The 21,457-nt window shown below is 39.6% G+C and overlaps 1 protein-coding gene across 1 annotated transcript in view; it reads left to right on the top strand.

Moving 5' to 3' along the window:
* LOC112611659 (putative uncharacterized protein encoded by LINC00305) overlaps positions 1-19,239 on the top strand; it is a 72,231-nt gene extending 52,992 nt beyond the window's left edge. The window contains exon 4 of the mRNA XM_025365649.1: positions 18,846-19,239. Coding sequence (XP_025221434.1) covers positions 18,846-18,946 — 101 coding nt within the window. The 3' untranslated portion in view covers positions 18,947-19,239. The remainder of the gene's footprint in view (positions 1-18,845) is intronic.
* Positions 19,240-21,457: the final 2,218 nt, after the last annotated feature.

Genomic DNA, 21,457 nt, shown 5'->3' with positions numbered 1-21,457 from the left:
TTTTTTTTTTTTTTTTTTTCTTTTTTTTTTTTTTTGAGACGGAGTCTCGCTGTGTCACCCAGGCTGGAGTGCAGTGGCGCGATCTCGGCTCACTGCAAGCTCCGCCTCCCGGGTTTACGCCATTCTCCTGCCTCAGCCTCCGAGTAGCTGGGACTACAGGCGCCCGCCACCACGCCCGGCTAGTTTTTTGTATTTTTAGTAGAGACGGGGTTTCACCATGTTAGCCAGGATGGTCTCGATCTCCTGACCTCGTGATCCACCCGCCTCGGCCTCCCAAAGTGCTGGGATTACAGGGTTGAGCCACCGCGCCCGGCCTTTATTATCCCTGTTTTTCAAAATATTTTTGCTGTTTCAAACATTGATAATTTTACATTTTAGAACCATTTTGCCAAGTTTTTAAAATTTCTATGATTTCTAAGTTTTTTGTTGGAATTGCATTAAATTTGGGAAAAATTGATATTCACACAATCCTGAGTCTTTACATCTAAGAGTAAGGACTAAATCTTCATTTCTTCATATCACTTCAAGTTTTATGCTATAATGCATAAAGATTCTTACGTATATAGGCACTTGCTTCTTAAGTCTATTTGAGTCATCTTATATTACTATCTGTAAACTCTATCCTTAGTATACTCTTTTAACTAGTATATAGGAAAGTTTTATTCATTTTTAAATTTTTTTTTATCAGGACCATTGTAGAACTCTGTGAGAATTCTTCAGGCATTTTTCCCATTTTATTGTTGAAATTCCAAATGTTCATAGGGAAAACTGAATTTTTGTTCCCTTTCATAATATTCCCATGTTTCATAATTTTTTCCAGATACTCATTGATCTCTTTTTATATGAAGGCTTGTGTATTTCTTCAGCTCATAAAAGTCCTTATTTCATATCTTCAAATAATTCCATTTTTTTAGTCTTTTATTCAGAAACGTTGATTTTGTATATATTGAAACTCCAAATCTGTTCTATCTGCTATTTCTCTCTGATCTGTTTCTTTTCTCCACCCACTTTGTTTGTGTTCTGTTAGGATCCTCAAGTGAGTTTTCTAGCCAGTAAGTAAAAATTCTGCAGTGTTGGTTCTGTTCTTTAATGACGAAATGCAGTTGTAAATTCTAAAATTGCATTTTTAATTTTCTTAAATTATTTCACTTCATTCAGATTCCTTTTGGCATGTTTTTAGTTTTCAGATAGCTCCTGTTTTACCTCAGTCTCATAGGATTCCGTGTCATTTTTCACGTCTTCTATTAAAAAAAAAAAAAACTCCTCTTGTCTTATATTTTAGTGAGATCATAAAGCAGGTATTGTGCAAATATAATTTATCTTCTGTAATAAATCTCTTCAAAACTAGTTCCTTCCCTGGATGTGGAAGACTATGTCCCTCTCCTTATTTTGAGCTGCAAAAATCTTTTCACAGGCCTCCTGTTGGCTGTTTTCTATTTACACATCCTTGAGAAAGGAGAGGTCCCTCCTAGCCTCGTGCTTGCCTGTAAATAGAGTAGGAGGATTATCCTTGTGTCTCCTCACTATCCATCTGCTTGCTGTTAGAAATCGTCTCTCAAATTTTAAACTCAAAAGGGGTATTTTTTTGTCATCCTTGCTGTTTTAATTTAAAATTGCTTTGCCCTTTTAGTAAAGCCAGCAGCCTAAAAGAAATAGGGAAGATTCGTAACCATGATCAGTCAAGGCCAATTCTGCTCAATCTCTTCTCTGCGTGGCTCAGAGGTCAGTTTTCTGTATCCAGATTTGTTTGTCCTGGTCTCTACGACAGGTACACAGATTGAGGCTTCTTTGGAGTCTGCTTGGCCAGAAAGAAATTCCTTTTTTTTTTTTTTTTTGAGACGAGGTTTTGCTCCGTCCCCCAGGCTGGAGTACGGTGCAGCTCACTGCAAGCTCCACCTCCCGGTTCAAGCGATTCTTCTGCCTCAGCCTCCCAAGTAGCTGGGATTACAGACACCTGCCAACACACCTGGTTTATTTTTGTATTTTTAGTAGAGATGGGATTTTGACATGTTGCCCAGGGTGGTCTTGAACCCCTGATTTCAAGTGATCTGCCCCCCTCAGCCTCCCAAAGTGCTGGGATTACAGGTGTGAGTCTGGCCCAGGAAGAAATTTTGCTTTACCAAGGGAAGGCTCGCTGCTTAGGGGGATGCCTGGCTCACCACCAGCTCTCTGCCTGGTTCAGCCATGCTGGAAGCTCCGGACATCCTGGAGGATCTGCCCTGGGCTGATCCTTACTCCCCAGCAGCAGAAGTGATTCTGAGGGTGTTGTGCTCTCTGCCCACTGTCGACCCTCACCCCTCCCTTCACCACTCCAAATAAGGGAATATCCATGGGGTGCTGCCAGGACTTGCTTTCCTTAATTTCCATGTTTGTATCATCTTCTCAGAAGGGAACCTTGTGAAACAGTCTTCATCAGTGTTTTTGTTCAATTATCCTCCAATTGCTCTCTTCCAGCAGAAGTTATTTGCACTTTCTCTCAGATGACAGACTCTTTTCCCTAGTTTTCAGTAATAACATTTCTTTCAGTTTGCTATCATTTTGGCCATTTCACAGGAGATCTAGGAGGAGATCAATGAAATGCCTGGACTCCATCAAGTTTCATCTTACCAAAATGCCATTCATTCAATTCTTCTCCCACAGACACCAGGTATAGCTGGGGATTTGCATTCCCCTGGTCCAGAATCCCTTCAGTGGAAAACTATTTCCCCTTTTTTCGCAATTGAGAGTACTTTTCTATTTCTCATATTCTGTGTGCACCTCTTTCCAATTAAACTGTAACTTCTCTGAGTAAAGGTGGGGTGACCAATGCCTCCTGGTTTTGCTAGAACCTCTCCTGTCTTGAAACCAAAAATCTCCTGTACCAGAAATCTTGTAAACAGGGATGGGTGACTATGCTGCTCAAGTCAACATATGCTCTATCTTTAAGCCTCTCCCCAGCTCTAATCATTTAAAACTGTCTTGCCTATAGCAGAAGTTAATGACACATATATTAAATGAGTCACTTTTCCCCATGGCTACAACCCCCTATGACTACAAGCACATATTAATAGGGTAGGATTGGCTGGGTGCAGTGGCTCATGCCTGTTATCCCAGCACTTTGGGAAGCCGAGGTAGGTGGATCATTTGAGGTCAGAAGTTTGAGACCAACCTGGCCAATGTGGTGAAACCCCATCTCTACTAAAAATACAAAAATCAGCCAGGCTTGATGGTACATGCCTGTAATCCCAGCTACTCGGGAGGCTGAGGCAGGAGAATGGCGTGAACCCGGAAGGCGGAGATTGCAGTGAGCCGAGATCGCACCACTGCACTTCAGCCTGGGCGACAGAGCGAGACTCCGTCCCAAAAAAATAAATAAATCAAATAAATATAAAAATAGGGTAGGATTAGCCTGCAACTGCTAACCAGAGCAGCTAAGTGAACTAACTGGCAGTCAGGTATATTCATGTGGGGAAGTCGTGAACTTCTTGTAATAAATAAAGTAGCCTGCTTGATTATCTCTAGACACTTACACATTTTTTTTAAAGTCCTCTTCGCTGGAGTGGATTCAGACATACTTACTAATAGCAAAGTATGGGTGGAATGATTCCTTTAAGGCTAATATTTTTATAGACTCACTATGATGCCATTCAGTAGATATGCAAAATGTATTTTCCAAAAGCATTGGTGCCTCAGGCTGTCCTCCACGGCCATTTAAAACATTATATTGAATTGCTTACTGGATGTGTGATAATACACTAAATGTGCTTTGAGACATGTTCTCTGTCCTAAAGAAGATTTTGTTCAGAAGGAGTGGTTAAGAGCTGTGACTGTTTACTGCTTCCCCACAGCCAACTCAAAATCAGCCCAAGTACATCCTTAATGAAATGTATTCTGAGCAGCTTCTCATTTCTTAAATATTTTAAATGACTTTCCCTCTTTCAATAGGCAGAACAAGTCTTGCTCTCGGCATAATCACTGCACGCAAGCCTCAGAGAGTTCACTTGAGAGGAGAACATTCCTTGGTGAAGATCCACCCCAGTATCATTCACGCCTCACCTCTGTTGGAGGGGTCAAAGACCAGGGGAAAGGAAAACATCCCATCATCCTTAATTTGAAGAATCAGATTAGTCAGCAAATGTTGTTTGTTTGTTTGTTTATTTGTTCGTTTGTTTGAGATAGAGTCTCGCCCTGTCACTCAGACTAAAGTGCAATAGTGCTATCTCAGCTCACTGCAACCTCCACCTCCTGGGTTCAAGTGATTCTCCTGCGTCACCCTCCTGAGTAGCTGGGACTACAGGCACCCGCCACCACGCCCAGCTAATTTTTTGTATTTTTAGTAGAGTAGGGGTTTTACCATGTTGGCCAGGATGGTCTCGATCTTCTGACCTCATGATCCGCCCACCTCAGCCTCCCAAAGTGCTGGGATTACAGGCACGAGCCGCCATGCCTGCCTGGCCTAGTCAGCAAATGTTTTACAAACCATAACGATATGCAGGAGACAAACTCATGAAAGCAGCCACGCAGTTGCTGTTGAAAAGAACGTGAAACTAGAAAAGGCACCCAGTAAGCACCAAAGAGAAATGAGGAGAAACAAAACTTGTGAGAAAAGCCAAAGGAGGTGACATGGGTGAAATTATCCTAAGGGAAATGTTGGTTTTTCAAACATATTCAAGTTTCCTAAGGGCAGAAATTGTGCCTTATGAACGAATCCATTTTTATTCCTATACCTCAGTGCACCCAATGCATAGGAGTGGTTTTGTGTGGAAATAAGAGATCAAGTTAAATAAATACCACTATCAGGGCAGAGAGTCTCTACTTAAATAATTTTAAAAGCCCTTTCAATATAGCACAGATTATACAAGCTTTTTCTCTGGAAAACTATGTAGGTGTGTGTTTACATCCTTAACAGGACTTGGAAATTAATCACGTATTGATTATGGAGTGACTAATCATTGAACCAAACTTCCCACAACTATATCATCTGCCTTCAGATATATCTAAATATAGCAACACTGGGGTCGAGTGTGGTGAAATGAAGCAGATTTTATGTTAGCACATGAGCTTTGCAGACCAATGGTCTGATTTGAACCCCAGGTCTGTCACTTTCCAGCTGAGTAGCCTTGAACATTACTTGACTTCTGTAAACCTCAGTTTCCTGATTTGCAAAATGAGGATAATAATAAGTCCCTGGCACAGGGATAGCTTTATGGACATGGGACCTGTGCCATCGCACAGAAGGGCCCACACTTGATCTGAAGTTCTACTGTACTCCTCCTGAAATTTTTAGTAACGATTATCTTTGAACTTGTGTTTTGCACACAAAGTCCAACGAAACAGTGGAGCATCCATGTGGGCCGAGAGAGACCCTTGCTGCCCCATGTGCACACTGTGTGGGCAATGCTCCATGAGCACAGAACTCAGGTGAACACACAGTGTTTGGGAGTTTAAAGAGACCCAAAGGAAAGAAAAGGAAAGCATATATTATGTCTATCAGTAAGCACGGGACAGACAGCCCAGAGAGGTCGCACCTTCTATTTGAACCAGAACTTGCTTTCAATTCAGAAACAGGCAATGATGTTCCAAGAAACATGAAAAACCAGGGAACACTATCATGTTATTTGTCACTCATTTATTTCCCTGTATTAGTCACCCACTTAGTTGACAATGACCACGTAGTAGAAAAGGGAAAGACAGGGCAGCACATACCTCCTTTTCTTGTCAGTCCTGCCTTATTCATAAGTAAGTCAATGGCAGAAAGTGTTGGTAAATGCTAATCAAGATGTGAATTAAAGATAGTTGAGTTAGTTTTGTGCAGCATTTCCACTGGTCTGGTAAGAAAGAAATACATACACCTGTGTAAGCTACGAAACATAAATGGTGTCGTGTCAGTGATTCCACATACAAGTTAAATGCTCTAATATTTGCATTTAAAACTGGCATCATACAACATAAAGATGAATGATACAATTCAGGCAGATAATTTACATTTTTATTTTTTTACTTATAACATCAAAAAGCAAATAAAAAATACCATGACACATAAAGAGAGACTGCAGAGGAAAGGAAGAAGCTTCATATTTCAGTACCATTATCACATAATTTTCTGAATACTTGAGCAAGGGGCCCCACATTTTCATTCTGCACCAAGTCCTGCAAGTGATCGCTAGTGGCACATATTGATCAATTGAAAAAAGCAGGTATTTTTCTCACATAACCCTTTCGGGTAACATTTCCTCAATTTGCCTGATCATAAAAATCACCATTAGCACTATTGATAGTAGCACAGATTACAGAAACTCTTTTCTGGAGAACCGATATTGTAGGTGTGTGTCTGTATGCTTAACAGGAGCACCAGGAGAATTTTATTATCAAGTAAGTACAGAAAATGCCTCTTTAGAAGAATGAGGTTGTGAGAGATGATATCACAACTTTCTATTATTTGATTCTTAGAATTGTATTCTGTGCTTGGCAACTATTGTAATTTGCCTCTAGTATCTATTGTATCTATGATTTTTTCATATTCTACTAAAAAGCTCACTTAATGCTTTCTGCTTCCAAACACTTAGTGATATTGCCTATAAACTTTTCCACCTAAGTTTAATGATAGCTTCAAAATTGGCCTCTTCCTGCCTATTGAAACATATGCCTCTATTCTCCCAAATGCACGTTTCCATCCATGTCTTTGAGCCCACTATTTGCCCCTTAAGTATTTTCCCCTCTGCCTACTGTGTGCCTGTCTGGAAACAGGCACTGATATGGTTTGGCTGTGTCCCCACCCAAATCTCATCTTGAATTACCACGGGTTGTAAGAGGGACCTAGTGGGAGATAATTGAATCATGAGGGCAGGTCTTTCCCATGCTGTTCTCGTGATAGTGAATAAGTCTCATGACATCTGATGGTTTTATAAGGTGAAGTTTCCCTGCACAAGCTCTCTCTTTTTCCTTGCTGCCATCCATATAAGTCGTGACTTGCTCCTCCTTGCCTTCCACTGTAATTGTGTGGCCTCTCTAGCCATGTGGAACTGTAAGTACACTAAACCTGTCTTTCTTTTGTAAATCACACAGTCCTGGGTATGTCTTTATCAGCAGTCTGAAAATGGACTAACACAGGCACAATCCAGGATAATTCATTTCCTGCCTTTCCCCTACTCCTTACTTCTGTAAATGACATTTCTCAGGCTACTTTGACAAGTTGCTTTCCCTTGGGTTTAGCCAACAGAGAGCCTACAGAGCAGTGGAGGGAAAAAAAGCCATCATGTGTGTTTGTGCTGTCTCTGTATTAGTCCGTTTTCACACTGCTACATACTACCTGACACTGGATAGTTTATAAAGGAAAGAGGCTTAATTGACTCACAGTTTAGCATGGTTGGGGAGGCCTCAGGAAACTTATGATCATGGCAGAAGGCAAAGTAGAAGCAAGCACCTGCTTCACAAGGTGGTGGCAAACAGAGAGGAGTGAGCATGGGAAACTGCCCTTTGTAAAACCATTGGATCTAATGAGACTTACCCACTATCATGAGAACAGCATGGGGAAAACCGTCCCCATGATCCAATCACCTCCCACCAGGTCCCTCTCTCTGCATCTGGGGATTGCAATTCGGATTACAATTCAAGATGAGATTTGAGTAAGGACACAGAACCAAACCATATCAGTCTCTATCTCTGGAATTACCTGTATCTTCATGTCTCCTACTTCTTCCTGACAGTCTATCCTTCTGTGATCATAGCTCACCACAGGTAGCTCTGTCTCCTTGGCTCTGGTAACTCCATATTCCCCTTGTGCCCCAGCCCTAAGGTTGGTCCTGTTTTCTGTTGATGTTGACTTTTGGTCACCTTCCTGTCCCTTTTTTTTAATCTGTTTAACTTTTTCAAGACTTCTGCAGCTAATCCTCCCTATTAAATATCACCTCTCATTATACCTGGCACAGGCTTTGTTCTCGTGATGAGGTCCTCCACCACTGCAATCTTCAAAATGCAAGTTTTCCAAAAATTATGTAACACGTAGTTTTTGAGTATCTTAGGAGGGCATGACACTGAAGATACCAAAACGAAGAAGACATAGTCCGGTTGTCCTCAAGGAACTTACAGTCTCATGGGAGGCAGACAAATCCATGTATGATTACAATATGGTATTTTGGACAAACACATCTGCTCTGAAAGCACACCACATGGACATGAGTCCTGGCTCTACCACTTACTGACTCTGTGAAGGTGGATAAGGCAGGCACCCTTCAAGAAGGATTTTGTGCATTGAACTAAAGAGCTAGACTGGGAGGTACTCTTTGTACACATGGGAAATATTTAGGAAGATTGCCCAAGCAAGAGCACTGAGGTGCATGAAGAATTTCTGATCAGTTTCAGGGCCACTCTTTAGAACTGTACTTCCATATTTCAGGATGGTGGGAGAAGAAATAAGGAGATGGAAGCAGAAGAATTATTTGGCCAGTAAGGTCATCTGGAATTATTGGTCAACTGGAGAGGGAAAAGAAAGAGTTGAGAAAAATCACAAATTTCTGGTTATTTAGGAAGTCATTCATGACTGCTCCAGAGCTGCCTGATCTTGCTTCTCTCTGAATTTCTATTGAGTAATGGTTAGCACCAGACAGTAACTCATTTCCTTATCTCTAATTCTGTTATGTATTCATCAGTGACCTCCCTCCACCCAGATCAAGAAATGGAGCCTTAAAGACAAAAGCAGTACTATATTTTTCTATACCCTAGAATGTTCCCTATAATATTTCATATATAAAGGTATTTAATAGGTTTCTTTGATGAACCTATGTTTTCAAAATATATTTCAAAAATGTTATATCACTATAAGCAAGATTAAGTAACAACGTCAAGAATTCAATAAGGTAACTCTAAATTTTTAGCTTTCCAAAATATCAACTTGCTAAATATTAATTATTAAATGGAATAAAAATGCAACTTACTTTTGAGTTTGATCTTCTATGGTTTCAGTTTAATTTTACTAACCATCTTTAGTAATAAAGAGCTGCTAATGGCATGATGATTAGAATTCAGAGAACCAATTTGATTGGATTTTCTGATTAAGTAGACTAATGTTAACTATGCAATATGATGCATAATAATCTATCAAACCCCATTTTTTAGCTCTCTTTGAATGGAGGGCTAACTGCATGATTAGAAAATGAAAAATACAGTTTTTCAGGATTCATTTACTGTAAGTTGACTGAAATTGAGTAGAATAAAACCCAAGCCTATTTGCCTTACAGATGCTATTTCCATGTGTATAATAATTATTTCCTAATATCGATTTGAGAAACTGTAATTTGCTTTCACATTTAATCAATGGAGAACAATATTTGGATCAGAATTCTTTTTGAGTAATATCATAATTGCCACATTATAGACCCTCTCTTTCCCTTTTCTTGCTAGCAATATGAGGTTTCTCTTTCCTACTAAACTGTTTAGCCTGTTTGGAATTCATGTGACATTTTACATGGAAAGAAGTGTGAAATGCCACTTTCCATACTGCTACCTTATAAATTATTCATCCCTGCTGTTTATCAGGCAGCTTCTGCTTATAGATAAGAAGTCACCTCTCGTTTGCTGCACACATCATAGGGGCCTAAACAATCAAAAATGGTGTGCAGTCTGCTAACAGAGCAAGGGGAAAATCCAAGCAAGAATCGTTTGGAATGAGACTCTTCCATCGTGAAACAAGCCCCACCAATCTTCTTTGACATGCAGTGATAATATTTAGCTTGCTAAAGTGCACAGCTGAAAGAAAGATGCACAGTCTCAATAGAGGACAGACAACAGAGGGTAAACATTCCCAATCCTGAAGGGTAGCTTTAGTGAATCAGAGGTCAAATGAGCAGCTATTGTTACCCTTTCAAGCAACCTTAGAAATTTCCAAAGCTACAACTATCAAGAAATTCTCTATTTGTTTTTTCAATCTTTGGAAAATATGACAGTGATCCTATCCACATTATCTATTATCCATATTGTTTTTCCTGTGTAGAAAACAATTTTCCCACTGTGGTCAGGTTTTGATATGACATATATTTTGATCTAGAATATCCATTTTTTTAACCAACTTAACATAAATCTATTGGTAAAAATATAACAGCATCTTTATGCACTTGAAAGCATAATGGATTACAATGAAGCCTATGAGAGGAACGACTAAATTTATTATGACTTTAAGTGATTATTAGTGATAAAAATACCACTGAACTAACTAGAACATTTTTGGGCCAGCTCAGTCTTCCCCACAGAGAAACTTTCTTCACTGCTCTTAATTCAATCCTAACTTTGCACGCAGTATAGGATTCGAGTTTATAAATCTCATTCCACATTTTACCAATCCACAAAATGCATATATTAAGAACATACTCTGTGTGTAACAGTATGTTAAATGAAATACTATGGACAACTGCAAAGAAACGTAAGACACACAGTGGAGGGCCTTCTTAACCGCCTCAGTTTAAGAGAGGCGATTCCCGACCGGGTGCGTTGGCTCACGCCTGTAATCCCAGCACTTTGGGTGGCCAAGGCGGGTGGATCACGAGGTCAGCAGTTCGAGACTTGCCTGACCAACATAGTGAAACCCCGTCTCTACTAAAAATACAACAAAATTAGCTGGGTTTGGTGGCAGGTGCCTGTAATCCCAGTGACTTGGGAGGCTGAGGCAGGAGAATCGCTTTAAACCATAAGGCAGAGGTTGCAATGAGCTGAGATTGTGCCACTGCACTCTAGCCTGGGCAATAAGAGCAAAACTCCATCTAAAAAAAAAAGAAATAAAGGCAATTCCCATTTATAGATTAAAACAGCTTCCTCATTAGCTAATGGCGGAGTCTGCACAAAAAGTCAAACTTCCACTCTTTAAAGCTAGAGTTGTCCCCATGTCTTCTTTTATGAGACTGCATGCTGCCTGGGCAGATAAAAATGACTCATACAGCCAGGTGCGGTGGCTCACGCCTGTAATCCAAGCACTTTGGGAGGCTGAGGTGGGTGGATCACTTGAGGTCAGGAGTTTGAGACCAGCCTGGCCAACATAGCGAAACTCGGTCTCTACTAAAAATACAAAAATTAGCTGGGCATGGTGGTGCACCTGTAGTCCCAGCTACTTGGGAGGCTGAGGCAGGAGAATCTCTTTAACCTGGGAGGCAGAGTTTGCAGTGAGCCAAGATCATGCCACTGCACTCCAGCCTGGGTAACAGAGAAAGACTCTGTCTCAAAAAAAAAAAAAAAGACATATACATAGAGATTAGAGTAACACAACATACAGTTTATAAGTAAATAGTATGCTGGAGCTCCAAAGGGAAGTGGGACATTAACAAATCCGTAGAAACATTTTATCATGAAGCTCAAATGCAGACTTCCTATGGAAAACAGGCCTTGATATATGCCTTAAAGAATGGAGAAGAAAGAGTAGGATTCAAGCAGGTACATGAGAATAGGAATAGGAAAGGCAATCTATATGTGTTTGCCTTAATGAATAACTAATGTAATGAAAGGGGCCTTCTTGATTGGGGAAGCTTAAGGAGTAAGTCTAACCGAGAGTAATTGAACTTGTTATCAGTGGGCACAATATTAGAAGGCATTGGCCAGGCATGGTGGCTCACGCCTGTAATCCCAGCACTTTGGGAGGCCGAGGCAGGCAGGCGGATCATGAGATCAAGACCATCCTGGCTAACATGGTGAAACTCCATCTCTACTAAAAATACAAAAAATTAGCCGGGTGTGGTGGCAGGCATCTGTAGTCCCAGCTACTCGGGAGGCTGAGGCAGGAGAATGGTGTGAACCCTGGAGGCAGAGTTTGCAGTGAGTCGAGATCACACCACTGCACTCCAGCCTGGGTGACAGAGGGAGACTCTGTCTCAAAAAAAAAAAAAAAGAAGAAGGCATTATGTGACCAGAGTCAACTCTCCTTGAATGCACATCCACAATTTTTTCATAGAGCACTAGTCACTAATATTCCACACTATATGTGGTTGATGACATCATTTGGCACTGATTCTTCACACCTCCCTGTTCTCATACTTTTTTCCAAACAACTGCTCAGCCACATACCTGCTTTGATGGACCTGATGCTAGAAGAGATGAAGCCTTGAAGAGTTGTGCTTGGTTATTATTCTCTTGCACATCTACAAGCATCATGAGAAGACTGGCTCCTATCAGGTGAAAGATATATGTGGCTGAGTTTCATCAGCCAAATTTAGCCTAGACCATCTAAGCCTCAGCTGCCTAAGTGAGCACAGCCAAAATGAGCAGAGCCCTCCAGGCAAGCCCAGTTTGGATGGACGAACCCTGCAGAAGCATGAGAAATGCATGTTTACTGTTGTTTGCCACTGACATTTTGTGGTTATTGCAGAGCAAAAATTTATTGATAAACCATGAAAGATATTCAAATGATGCTATTCACTGACTTTTATAACATGGATTAAAATATCCAAAAGTATGAAGGCTAAAAAAAGAGGTCAGCAACATTGTTTTTTAATTTTTTTAACTTTTATTTCAAGTTCAGGTTTGTTACCTAGGTAAACTTGTATCATGGGGGTTTGTCATACAAACTATTTCATCACCCAGTTTTGATGCCTACATTTTATGTACTCACTGCATACAGCTTAATGAAGTGGAGTCTTATGGGGATAGAAAGGATAAAAAACATCACCCCTGTTCTCAGGAAGCTTAAAACTGAGTTGATACTATATGCCACATACATGAGAAAAGAGACAGGAAAATTCACTCAGCTATTTCAATGTAGAAATTGCCTTTCTTGGATCACTGCATATGAGACACTGCCAGGCAGATTAAGAGAAAAGGGAACTAGCTTCAAGGTGTGAGAACGCAAGACATCTGGATGAGAAGAGTGTGTTTTTTGTGGGTGCTTCCACTAACAGCCTGCATGCAAACCATGGCGCTTCAGGGACTCGGGCCACCCCAGACTCCCATTTCTTTAGCGAAAAGAGAAGCCCAGCATGGGGATCCTCCCGACAGGAGCTTTCGCTGGGGAACAAAGTGCGTGTCTAAGAAAATGGGCTTTTCTTCTTAGGTAATGACATTCGAGTCAGATTCAAATTGCTAAATACAAATCGTAACAAATCAAGGTTACCATCAAGCAGGTTTATAATTGTCACTTTAAAAAAGCTGCTCTAAATAGATTCCCTTTGAGCATTATAATGAGAACGAGGAATTTAGGAAGAGCTCTAACAGATGCTAAAAATTAGGATCCGCTTATGCTCCACGAGAAGAGAAGTGACAGCAACTTGGACATAAGGGCATTAAAAGGGGCCCATGCTCCTTTTCTCTGAGTTCCCATGTGCGGGTCAACACCACTTGGTTCTTTACCAAGGGCAAGACTTGCCAGACAGGGCTAGTGCGTAAAGTTCCTGGCGTGACTGTTAGTGCTGTCATGTACTTTTTCTCTTGGCTGTTTGTCTCAAAGTTAATAGCACGTACAGTGTATTGAAGACTATAGATTTTAAATGCATATTGCCTAGGTAAAGACCAGACGGTATGAGAACTTGGGAAGAAACACTATTGCCGGAAATCAGAAGTGTCAGGCACACTAATAGAATTATAGCCAGCGGGAACAATGGGGTATCACCGTGAGGTTTCTGAAGAGCCAGCCTTAAGTGGACCAGGAAATCCATTAGGGGAAAGCAAGCGGAAGCTGCAAAGACAGTGGTGGGAGAGCTCCTCCGTAGCCCCTGTCTGGGGTGAGGAATGTGTGCATTTTCACCACTTCTTTGGCTAAACATTCTAAAGGTCACTTTAAAAATATTTATTAAAGGGGAGGGGAGTAAAAAATGTAAAAAAGAAAATTAAAGTAGGATGATAAAGGGAAGGTGAATGGCTAAAGAGACTAAAGATAAGTTTAAGGACAAGGTAAGGGAAAATTTAATGGAGTAAAATTTTTAACACAATTTAAAAACCCAATAATATTAAAAAGTTAAACTTTAACCATCAAATCAAGCATGACTTGGAAAGTTCTAAATGTTTTATGTGGAATTTTTTTCAAATATTTTAGAAACAAGAATTTTAAAAGAAGAAAGATTAAAATGAAAGAAAAGAGAAGCAAGAAGCCTAAAGAATGAACAGATGAAGTTAACTGAAATGGAAACAGAAAATAAGTATATAATAATCAGCATTTAGAAAGAGAACAGAAAGCTCTAAAACTGTGTTGAGAAACTAACAAAACAAAACAGATCATTAGAGAAACAAGATAATATAGTCAGTGTGGGGGAGAAAGAGGGAACAAGACTGGAAAGGGGGATAGGTTGAGGATAGATATAGAATTCACACTGTCAACAGGCCAGTTATGTGAATTCCTGGTTAAACTTTGTGCAATCCATTTCTGTCTCTGCCACTGTAGCTGCCCAAAGGATTCTCCTTGCCCACTGCCCAGATAGAGCCTATTTATCTAGACAGGGGAACTGCCACAGAGAAAGAGTGCATTTCACACAGAGCCAGCTAAATGAGAATCTGGGGTTTTGTTACTCAAATCAGTCTCCCAGAAAATGTGGAGACTGAGGTTTTTTAAGGATCATTTGGCAGGAGTGGGGAGTGTTGATTGGTTGGGCCATGGATGAAATCTTTGGGGCTGTTGGTGGGTTCTTTCTGTTGTCTTCTATCCCTGTTCTGTTGTCTTCTGTTCCTGATTTAGCCAGATTACCAGTCTAGGTGGTGCCATCTGGTGCATCAGAATGGCAATGTCTGAAAAAAATGTCTCGAGCACCAATTTACAACAGTGATGTTATCCCTAGGAGCAATTGGAGAAGTTAGGAATCTTGTGACCTTTGGCTCTATGACTCCTAAAGCATAATTTCTAATCTCGTGGCCAATTTGTTAGTCTTACAAAGGCAATCTGGTCCCCAGGCAAAAAGGGATTTTAGTTTAGGAAAGCACTTTCATCACACTTGTTTCAAAGTTAAAGTATAAACTAAATTTCTCCCAAAGTTAGTTTGGCCTAGTCTCAGGAAGGAACAAAGGCAGCTTGGAGGTGAGAAGCAAGATGGAGTCAATTAGGTCAGATCTCTTTCACGGTGATAATTTTCTCACCGTTTTAATTTTTGCAAAGGCAGTTTCACCACTCACAGACATATTCCTCTTAAAACCTCAGGACCAAGATTAAAAGGCCACTTTTCCCTCCACCTTCATCATAGCCATGCTGTTTTTTTATTTGTTTGTTTTTGGGGTTTTTTCCCCAGCTTGCCCAGAGAAGAGGCTTGCCAAACCATGTGGTCGTGTCCACCCGGAGGATGCAGCTTTCTCCACTGTGTACAAGGGCGTTATATGGACTAGCTGTCGCCCCAGATGTTTTTTTAAATTGTTCACATCATCTCACATAATATTTTCACAGTTTGGGCTTTTCAAAATTGAACTTCCTAAGTACTTAACTACTCAAATTCTTTTAATCCAATATTTATATGAATACCCAAAATAATCAAGAAATGAAATCAAACAAGTATGCTAAACAAAAGCCATTTGAGTTTCACAATAAATAGTCATTTTATGTGCGGCAAATAAACCCAGGGAATTACTAATGTTGGTATCTTTTGAGAACATTTTTTTCCTTTGTGACTTTGGTTTATGCAAATAACTATATCTTATGAGCTCATATCCTGAAGCTACAACTTGATGCCTGAGGATTGATTCTTGTATTCCCTTTAATCTTCCTCCAGTCTGACCTGGTACTTACATAGTTTAATCCTTGCATTAATATTTTAATATAGATTTGATTTGGATTGAAATGAGCAAGAAGATTCACTGGAATCTATCTAAAGAGATTACTTGTGTGATTTCATTTTGCTACATTAGTAGTCTGTGATAGATATACTCTATTTGCAGAGTACATCTACCTTCAAATCAAGTGTCTTGCCAAAAGGCAATATGACAGCTAAGCTTGAAGTTCATAAAAAACAGCTATTTGGTTCAGGAAAAAAATAAAACAACTCACAACTTTTCACTAAAACCAAGCCTGCTCTTCTTTTCCAGATGGATTATATTGGATAAATGTGTTTATCCCTATTTTCAATACTTAAACACACAGACACACACAGATAATTTGTATCTTGAGACCAATTTATTTTATCCGTCCAATGAAAAACTTGGACTAGATACTGTTTTTTGTTTTTAAAAAATAAAAATAGTTTTCTTTTCCTTTTATTAATAATTCATGGTTATGACAGAAAAGAAAGAGATTTAAAATAAGTGAAGGTCATTCTAGATTTACCAATAAAAAATATTGTTAATATCTTCATATATAGTCTAACAGACATGTTTTGCACATGTGTAAATATACAATTATATCTTTTAAATAAGTTTGTACTACATATTGTTTGATAACATCTTTCACTTATCACTGTATTGTTTATATCAGAGATTATCTTTTAATTTAATACACCATAAATTATAAACCTAGCTCCAATTAATGTACTTAAAATTATTTTCTAGTTTCTGCTTTATGAGTAATTCTATGATAATTATCCTTTTATAGATACCTGAACATTTATTCAGTTATTTTTAGAATCACTGCCTGCAAGTAGAATTTGTTTTTAAAAGTACACATATTCTAAATTTAGGTATGTATGAATTTTGAATCATTTGATCAAGTTTTTAAAAAATCTCTTGGGTTTTGCTTGAGGTCTCATTGAATTTGTAGTGTGGGTTAATGATCATTCATTATTAATTGGTTTCGCAGATATGTATCAAGTTCCTGCTATGAACCAGACTAACTGCTAGAGTAGTGGGAAAAAAAAGTCTTCCCTATGGAACATCTGCATAAAAGAGTCAAAACCATGGGGGAGCCATAGCCATGGGCTCCCTAAACGTTTGCTGAAAAATCACTGGCATGGGGCAGATTGGTTCATAGGATAAAAGACATACAAACTTACTTACCATGTATACACAGGAGCCTTCAGGATGAAGATGCAACCCAAAAATAAGATATGATAGGTTATATACCATCCTGAGGCCACAGTAAAGAATGCAGACTCAGAACATGGCCAAAAGCAAGTTATGTTGGTAAATCAGGTTTAGTGGCAAGACAGGGAGAAAAAAAGAAGCTTGGCTGGCAAGGGGAGCCTTGCTATGTAGATGAAGCCTCCCTGAGAGAGAATAGATGGTAAATGTTTCTTTTCAGACTGTTGAAGATCTCAGACTCACAAAGATGTCAGACTCTCAATCCCTCCTGGATCTTGAAAGGTAAGAAACCTACCTGGGGCAAGGGGGGGTGGGGAGGTTGGCTATATAAATGAAGATTCTCTACAGGTGCAAATTTTCCCCACAAAAAATAGCTTTGCAAGGCCACTTCTGTTTGCTGGCCAAGCAGCAGCCATTTCAAAGTATGTCAAAGAAATAAATTTTGGGGTGAAATATTTTAATTTACTTCAAAGTCAGCAAACAGATAAACAACACAAAGTCAGGGTGTGGAGAGTCCTAGATGATAAGAGCTCTCAAGGTAAAGCAAAGAAAGGAGCCAAAGAGTGATGGGGTAATATTGTATATAAGATTATTGGAAAGGCTTCTTATATCAATACCGAATCATGAAACTGTCTTTGCAAAAATTATAACAGAAAATTATGACAGTGAAAATGATCTGACCTAACCAACTCCATCTTGCTTCTCACCTCCAAGCTGTCCTTGTTCATTCCAGGGCATAGGACTTTGGGAGGAAGTTAGTTTATAGTTTAGCTTTGAAAGAAAGATAACAGCCTTTTCCTGAAATAAACTCTCTTCTTGCCTGGGGACCACACTGCGTTTGTAGTCACAATGTAGTCACAAGATTAGAAATTATGGCTAGTCATGCAGCTAGAGGCCACAAGGTTCTAAACCTTCCAGTTGCTCCTCAGGATAACATCACTACCATAAAACCTAAGAGGGACGCTGGAGATATTTTCCAGACCCTGCACTAGATGGATCAACTGGTGCCACACAGTTCAATAAAATGGCTCATCTGGTCATGTGACCCTCATCTAAGAACTGACTCAGTGCAAAAAGACTGCTTCAGCTCCCTATGATTTAATCTCCAACTCAACCAATCAATTCTCCCCACCCCATGGCCCCTTACTGTAACCACCCAAGGGGTTCACCTTGCCTGCTGCCTAGACAGAGCCAACTCATCGAGACAGGGGAATTGCAATAGAGAAAGAGTAATTCACACAGAGCCAGCTGTGTGGGAGACGGGAGTTTTATTATTACTCAAATCAGTCTCCCTGAGCATTCAGGCATCAGAGTTTTTAAGGATAATTTGGTGGGTGAAGGAAGACCAGTGAGTTGAGACTGTTGGCTGGTTGGGTCAGAGATGGAACCATAGGAAATTGAAGCTGTCGCTTGTGCTGAGTCAGTTCTTGGGTGGGGGCCACAAGATGAGTCAGTCTATCGATCTGGGTGATGCCAGATGATCCATCAAGGGCAGGGTATGCAAAATATCTCAAGCACTAATCTTAGGAGCAGTTTATGGAGGGTCAGAATCTTGTAGCCTCCAGCTGCATGACTCCTAAACCATAATTTCTAATCCTGTGACTAATGTTGGTCTAGTCCTCAGGCAAGAAGAAGGTCTGCTTTGGGAAAAGGCTGTTACCATCTTTGTTTAAAGTATAAACTAAGTTGCTCCCAAAGTGAGTTCAGCCTATGCGCGGGAATGAACAAAGACAGGTTGGAGGTTAGACGCAAGATGAAGTCAGTTAAGTTAGATCTCTTCCACTGTCTCACTCATAATTTTGCAAAGGCAGTTTCGCCACCAGTCAAATTATCCTCAAAAAACTCCAGTCTCTGAATCCTGGGGGAGATTGATTTGAGTGATAACTCTGTCTCCCACACGGCATGGCCAGCCTCCTGTCGATTAAACTCTTTCTCTACTGCAATAATGTGGATTCCTTTTGTTTGTACAGCATGCAGGAAAAAACTTTCAAAAGGTTACAACCAGAGACCTGAAGGAAGCAAGGAAGAAAGCCACATGGTTGTCAAAGAGAAGAGGAAAGGAGAACACTAAGCTGGATGACGTTCTCTGTTTCTTTGAAAACAGAGAAGATGACAAGTTAAGGAGAGATCAGAGGTCATACTGTGAAGCATCTTTGGATAAATGGCAGGGACTTTGGAATTTCTTTTTGAATGTGAGCATAATCCATTGAAAGGTGTCATGCAGGGAAGTGGCAAAACACTTTTAAAATTTTTCATCTTTTCTTTCTGAAGTAGAGTTCACTCTCCATTTATTTGTCTTCTTTGATATCTCTCAATAGAATATTGCAGTTTTAGTATTCTCCTATTAAACATTTGTTTAACTTTCTTGTTCTTCTAAATCATAATTTATTTTCATAATTAGTGTCTCCGAAATGCCAGAGTTTCTGACTAGGTCTGCTACTCACCACACAAAAAGCCAATCACTGAGACACAAGTATTGACAGGTAAGAAGGCTTTAATCAGGTGCTGCAGCCTAGTTGATGAGAGATTAGTCTCAAATCCACCTCCCTGATGGACTAAAATCTGGGGATTATGTAGTAGAGAAGAAATGTGACTATATCTGAGAAAATAGGAATCGGGGAAGGATAAGCAAGAGGAGTTGGTCAACAAGACACAGGTGGTCAGTTAGGCCACCATGATGGGTGAGGGATCTGGCATCCCATTGTCTAGATGCGGTGATCTCAGTGATCTCGTGAGTTTTAGCTCCTTGATACTATCTAGGAGGCCTGAGGGTTGGTTTCCTAAGAAACGAACTCAGGTAAGAGAGAAATGTCACTTTCTTAAGTTTCATGACTAGGAAGGTCAATTTCTATGTTTATTCAAAAAAACCCATAAACATCAGTTCTGTGGGACAATTGGGTCAGTTTCATCAGCATTTTGGCAAAAAACATCTTATAGGTCCCTTCAGTAGTTAATTCGCAGGGTCTGTGAACACTGTGTTGTACCAATGATTCATAAGTAAGTCTCTGCAGATCCATTCAAGAACATAAGTTTCTAGGGAGCTAGGGAGAACGGTCTGGGATTACCTTTATGTCTGGTCTGCTCTAGTCACCTCAGAAGAGACAGGGGGACAGATTCGAGCACATTAAAATGAGATGAGCTGTACCTTCCTCTTAATTTTGCTATGAATCTAAAACTGCTCTAAAATAAATAGTATTTTAAAACATCAGATGAGTGCTTTCTAGGAAAACTGTGACCTCATCCAACAAACTCTTACAGTTCTCTTGCTCTGGTGGACTCTGGTTCTCAGGCCCTTAGATCTTTCCTAAATTAAATACCTTAGATCAGCATCCCCCAAAATATATGTGGAGGCTCAGATCCTAAAGGTCTGGATTCTAATGTGCAACAAAATTTGAGAATAACTATTCAAGACTAACCTTTGATCTCCTACTTTTTTTGGAAGATCCAGGATTCCCTATCACTGTACTAACAGTAATCAGGACAGGGCTTGGAAAGCAAGTAATCTGATTGGAGTTGCTCAATGAAATTGCCATGAAGTTAAGTTTCCGATTCAGAGAAAAACAGATGAAGAGAAATTCAATATCAAATTTTATTTAGGCCTTCATTTATGTGAAAAAAGATATATGTATTTGTGATCTAACAATTTTATTTGTATCCTTATAATTTTCTAGGAAACACTCTGGGTAAAATTTAGAAAATGGTACAGATAGACACAGAGCATACTAGAAAGGCTATACCATGAGGTGATACTTTGAGGATAAGACCTTCTGAAGATGTAGAGAATAACTTACTTTAATGAAATGAGAATGAGTTAGTATGGGAGAAGTCCTGGGTTCAAAGCTCTAGTCACTTAACTTGACAAAACCTTAGTTTACTCAGCTGTAAAATGGAGAAATAGCAGATATGTCTTTTATAAGATTTTTGTGAAAATCAAATATGAAAATGTATGTTAAAGTAATCAATCAAGGGCTAAAAACATACAAACTACCAATCCACTTACATTTCTAGAAAGTATATATCATTGGTTCATGTGTTAAGAGAGAGCTCTCCTTCTCCACATACATCCTTGGGATAAAGTTTGCCAGACACTCAGGCCTTGGGTGAAAGAAACTCTAGAGCTGAAACTCTTCCAAGTAATTTATAACCATAAAGCAAACATCTGCAAAGACTGAAATCTGTTTAAAATGTAGGCTACATTTATTTTTTCACACACTACTATTGTCATATAAAAATAACATAAAAATAGTAAAAAGTAAAATTAAGAAGTCATTGGGAAATACCCAATTGCCCTTTTCATACTTGAAGTATAGGACTCTTAGGATGTTCACAATCTCCAATATGAAGCCACTAGTCTTGTAACACTTGCAAAAGACCACAGAAAAGGTACAGAGACTAGATGAAATAGGAAATCCAGTATTTGTATTTTATCCAACTTGTAGTTATCATCAAGCTGATCACATACTATGTGTAACATGCTATGTTAGGCACAGCAAGGAATACAGGGAAGCATTAACCATCAAAGAGCTTACAATGAGGGTGGGAAAACAAAACACACACCTGTCAATATTTAATTAAAACTATG

The sequence above is a fragment of the Theropithecus gelada genome, chromosome 18 (assembly GCF_003255815.1).
Source record: "Theropithecus gelada isolate Dixy chromosome 18, Tgel_1.0, whole genome shotgun sequence".
NCBI lineage: Eukaryota > Metazoa > Chordata > Mammalia > Primates > Cercopithecidae > Theropithecus > Theropithecus gelada.
The sequence above is the reverse complement of the archived record's forward strand: the minus strand, read 5'-3'. Positions and strand labels throughout refer to the sequence as shown.